Source organism: Chrysochloris asiatica, unplaced genomic scaffold (assembly GCF_000296735.1).
Source record: "Chrysochloris asiatica unplaced genomic scaffold, ChrAsi1.0 scaffold00526, whole genome shotgun sequence".
In the NCBI taxonomy this organism is placed as follows: Eukaryota; Metazoa; Chordata; class Mammalia; order Afrosoricida; family Chrysochloridae; genus Chrysochloris; species Chrysochloris asiatica.
The window spans coordinates 550,901-555,800 of NW_006409044.1; the positions used below are offsets into that span (position 1 = coordinate 550,901).

General features: G+C 40.0%; 1 gene segment (V, D, J or C); it reads left to right on the forward strand.

Annotated features, from left to right (window-relative positions):
- Positions 1–2,738: 2,738 nt before the first annotated feature.
- LOC102826745 lies at positions 2,739–3,530 on the forward strand. The segment is given in 2 exon segments: positions 2,739–2,787; positions 3,124–3,530. Coding segments are annotated over 2 exon segments (456 nt in total).
- The last annotated feature ends 1,370 nt before the right edge of the window (positions 3,531–4,900 follow it).

A 4,900-nucleotide genomic window follows, 5' to 3' on the forward strand; every position in this document is an offset into this window, starting at 1 on the left:
TCTCTTCAATTCTACTCCTTTGCCCTTTCAGTGTATTTTCCATTTCTGATATTTTATTATTATTGAATCTCTTTTTGAAGATTTTGAATTGTTTCCAATGCTGTTCCTGTCTTATTTGATTGTTCCTGTAGCACTTTTTGAGTTCTCCCTTATTTTTCTCAAACCCTCTGTTCAGTGGTTGGGTACATCTCAGTATCATTATGTTGCTTAATTAGAATCCAGCACTATTAGGTAGACATCATATATTCAGAGTCTCAGAATGATGGAAACTGAGGCAAAGAGAAGTGAAGTGGTTTGATCAATGTCACACAATCAATTTGTAAAGTAGTATCATGGATCCACATGTTTTGACTCCAGGGTTTGTGATTTTAACAACTTGTCTGTGACTGGATGAAACTCTAATTCATAAATGGATGAAGGTTAATTAGCGTTTGGAGTAGTATTAGTAAAGCTTCTTTCTTGAGAGGTACTGAAAAAATTGGGAAGCAAAAGAGTTAAAGTCCTTTAGAAAGTGGGAAGTTTTTAAGTAAATGAGAACCAGCCTCTCATCCTGTGAGATGGGATGACCTTGAATATAGCTCATAGCACCATCTCCTCAAAGTGCTGAAGAGACTAGAATCTAGAGTAGATTTCCATCTAGCAGACTGGGAATACTAGCAAATGTTTCTGAGATTGTAACACAGATGAGGACCTGAGTCAGATAAGATGAATGTTCTATATGGAAGGAGAGATGCTTAGACCCTAGTTTCTCTTCATGGAAATGGTATCATATACATTGTAGAGCTCAGAGATTTTGGAGACTTCTGGTTCTCTTTTCTTCCCAACAAAAATGGTGTTTTGTGAAATACACCATTTAATTGAGCCTTGGTTAATAACGTCTGTTTGTTTTTAAGTGTTGTCCAGTCATTTCCAACTCATAGTGACACATATGAGCAGCTGGTGCATTTGAACTGCTGACTTTGTGATTCAAACCAACCTTGCAGTCCAGTGCATTGTACAAGAGTTCAATTCAGTGACCCTTGAAAATTCAGCCCTGAGTCTGAGTCTAAGGCTTCTCTCACAGGGCATCCTGAGGATGGTTGCTCATGTGCAGAGAAGAGGGAACAAAGCCTCTCTGCAGCTGGAAGCCCAGCTGGCCCCACCCACCTGCTTTGCATATTCCTTCCAGTCCCCCTGGTCCTCCAGAGCCAATATGAATGCTGGGTCTGTACACAGGGGAAGATCTGTCTTCATGGACAGTTAATTCTCCTCCAGTGTGCACTGCTGGGTTCAAATTGGAGATCATTTGGCTCCATCCCCAGAACTTAATTACTGTGCTAGCAAGACCCCTTAATGGATATTTTGGAAGGCAGAAAGTTTGAAGACTAAGACATAGCTTTTTATTTTATAGCATTATAAGAAAAGCACAAAGGAACAAAACATACAAAGTGGAATACATTTAAAGTGTAAATATAGCTTTGTGGAAAGATGATCTATGAACCAACTCACCACTCAGTTCCTCAGTTGATTCTATTCCAGTCAAGGTGCTGGATGGATAGTGCCCCTGAGAGCTAACCACCCTTAAATGAAGGCCCATGGAGATGTCAGTAATAATGACAGACTACTTTGAGAAGTTTAAATGGAACCCTTGACCCATTTCTTATCTTCCTATATATGAAGCCTCCTTTTGAACCGTGGCCTCATGGCTGAGGAAGCGCAAAGCACAGGCCATGAAAATGACCTATGTTCTCACATTAAAATAAGAAATTGGAGCCCTTGCAAGTTCCTTATTCTAATGACAAATGAGACTCAATCCTATGAAAAAGAGAAAGAGACCTCTCCGACTTTCTTTTGATAAACCAGACTCTAGACCCAGCCTATAACTTCATAATATTATAGTTTATGCTACAGCAGATTATAAAAAATGCTTACCAAGAGTTGCAAACTCACGTAGTGAAGCATAAAATGAATTCTTTTTTTCTTTGGGCTATAAGTTCTCTATCAGTAAGGACAATTTTAAACTCCTTGTTAAGTCCTTTGATTTGAATACTCTTTCAAAGTGTAATTAACTGGGTTTCAGTAAAAGACAGTTTCTCAGATTGGCATGTAACATTTCTAGAAAGTTAACCGGGCAATTTAGATGGTAAAGAAACTTAATCTCAAATCAATTCCTTTATTTAAAGACACACTATGAAGAAATGGTAGCGTAGTGGTTACGAATCGGGCTGCGAACCTTAAGGCCGCAGTTCGAAACTACCAGCGGCTCCACGGGAGAAAGATGAGACGTTCTGCTCCCGTAAAGATTTACAGCCTCGGAAACCCTGTACAGGGTCGCTATGGGTCGGAACCGACTCCATGGCACTTAACAACAACAACAACATGAAGAAATGAGCCCTTTGTTTTTCAAGATATCCTCAGTGAGAAACTGACCACCCATCTGCATATCAACAGGGTCTCTGGTGAATTCTTAAAGTGACAGAGCCATGAGCAATGACTCCTTTCTAGAAATTCAGTCTTCCATAGATAACAGACCCCACTGATGAGAGCACCCAAGACTTAATCTCTTTTCATCCAAACACAGACCTAGTTTATGATACTTTGCTCACAGGGGAGACACACCTTCCACTTTCCACACTTTTGTGCCCACCACAGGATTTGCATATTGTACCCATGGGAAAATCTGCCTTTGCAAATTTGAGATAAAAAGACGATTTCCATCTGTCTTTACTTATCAGGACTCCTCAGTTCAGCTTCTTAGAATGATGGTCCCTGCTCAGCTCCTGGGTCTCTTACTGCTCTGGATCCCTGGTGAGGACCTAGGGGAGATGAGAAAGAGAAGGGATTGGGAGCGAAACTTTGGGGGCATCACTGGTTCACAGATGGACTCTGTAGGTGTGGTGAATGCACACATTTTATCCTTTAAAGGACATAAACCACTTTTTTTGTGTAGATGTGAAGAAGAAATGAGAAGGAGCCAGGATGGTTTAGTCAAACTAGATATTTTGAACTATGAAAAAAAAAAAAAAATAATGAAAGCAAAATTTTAAAAATATATTCAATCCATAAGATAATAGCAACAGAAAGAATCATGACAATGGCTGATGATGTTTGCACATAACTTTGACTTCTCTGTCATTCTTTTAGCAACAAGTGGGGATATTGTGATGACCCAGACTCCACTCAGCCTGTCCATCATGCTTGGACAGCCAGCAACCCTCACATGCAAGTCAAGTCAGAGCCTTGTACATAGTGATGGAAAAACCTATTTGTACTGGATCCAGCAGAAGCCAGGCCAAGCTCCACATCCCCTGATCTATCAAGTTTCTAACCGGTACACTGGAGTCCCAGACAGGTTCATTGGCAGTGGGGCAATTACAGATTTCACTCTTAAAATCAACAGAGTGGAGGCTGAGGATATTGCCATTTATTACTGTATGCAAGTTATACAAACTCCTCCCACAGCCCTGCACAAAAACTTGTTTTGGCATGGCCCAGTTGCCCAAACTTGTGTGGTTTTTCTAAAAGCAGACATTGCACACTGTCTAGTCTGATGACTAGAGGATGTGGTAGAACTCAAGGCACTGGGTTGTGACTGAGGGCAGGTTATGAGGCAGATTTATATGGGAAGGATTATATCTAGCACCAGCACATAGTCATGGTTCAGCTTGTATACACTACTTCTATTTGATTATTACAATCCCCATGAAGGGGATTGAAATCCTTGCAATGAAACAAATAAATGAAATAAATTTATGACTTGGTGGATCAGACACAACTTAGTCATAAAGGGAAGAACACATCACATGACTGTCTGATGTCCTATGGCCAAGGCTTGTTTGGTTTTGTCAAGGGTTAAGGAAGTCTCTGTGTCCTGTTGTAGCACTGTGACATTTGACGGTACTCAACAACAACAACAGTGAAAACTGCCCAGATACAGATTATTAATTTATACTAAATATTTTATTGTGTTGTGTTGAGACTTTGCACAGCAAATTACATTCCCATTTAACAATTTCTATTCATATTGTTCAGCAGCTTGGGTTCTATTTTCTACACTATATCAGCATTCTTATTTCCAATGTGGTTGTTCCATTCCTGCTGATGTAGATTCCTTATAATCCCCATCTCCATCTTTGCTAGAGATCACATGATAGAATTTTGCAGGACTAATGATTTGTTCATTGCAAATACCTTTTTTTAAACAACATAAAAGATTACTATACATATGGACATCCCTGTATGGAATACATGGGAATCAAATTGATTACATCTGTGAGAAGACATGCTGGAGAAACTCAGTATCATCAGCCAAAACAAGGTCATGTGCTGACTGTCAGAACTGAGGGGACACATGCAAATATCAGCACATCAAGGATCATTGGACACAGATTTGAAGAAGGGGGAGGAGTCAACAGAAATCGCTTTAAATGGGACTGTTTTCTGAAATGAGCCTGGCAGGCTTACGATGGGTCTCACTAGAAGAAACACCTGAATGATCTTGAGGGGAGGGGAGAGAAGCTAGAAAGGAGGAAAATGACTGAATAAAAAGCTTTGAGTTACATCGTTAGGTATAATGGGAAAGTCTTGAAATTTCTCAGGCAGCTTTGAAGGCAAGAAGCCAAAAAGGAGGTAGTAATGTCTTACTCATATTTTGCTAAGATTTTTGTTTTGATTTTCTTTGGTGATTGTGGATACCGTTTTATTTTGGGGGTGGGGGCTCTTTCTCTCCTTGTCTTACACAAAGAGAGACAGCAATTACTGTCATTACAGCCAAGCTACAATCACACCTATAAAATCCCACCATCTGGGGCAAACCAATACCAGCTATTATACATCAAAACAGCATAGATAATCAACACCTGCTAATCCCAATGTGCATAAAAGAGTAAGAGAAGTGAAAAGAGAAGCCCATCTCCTGATC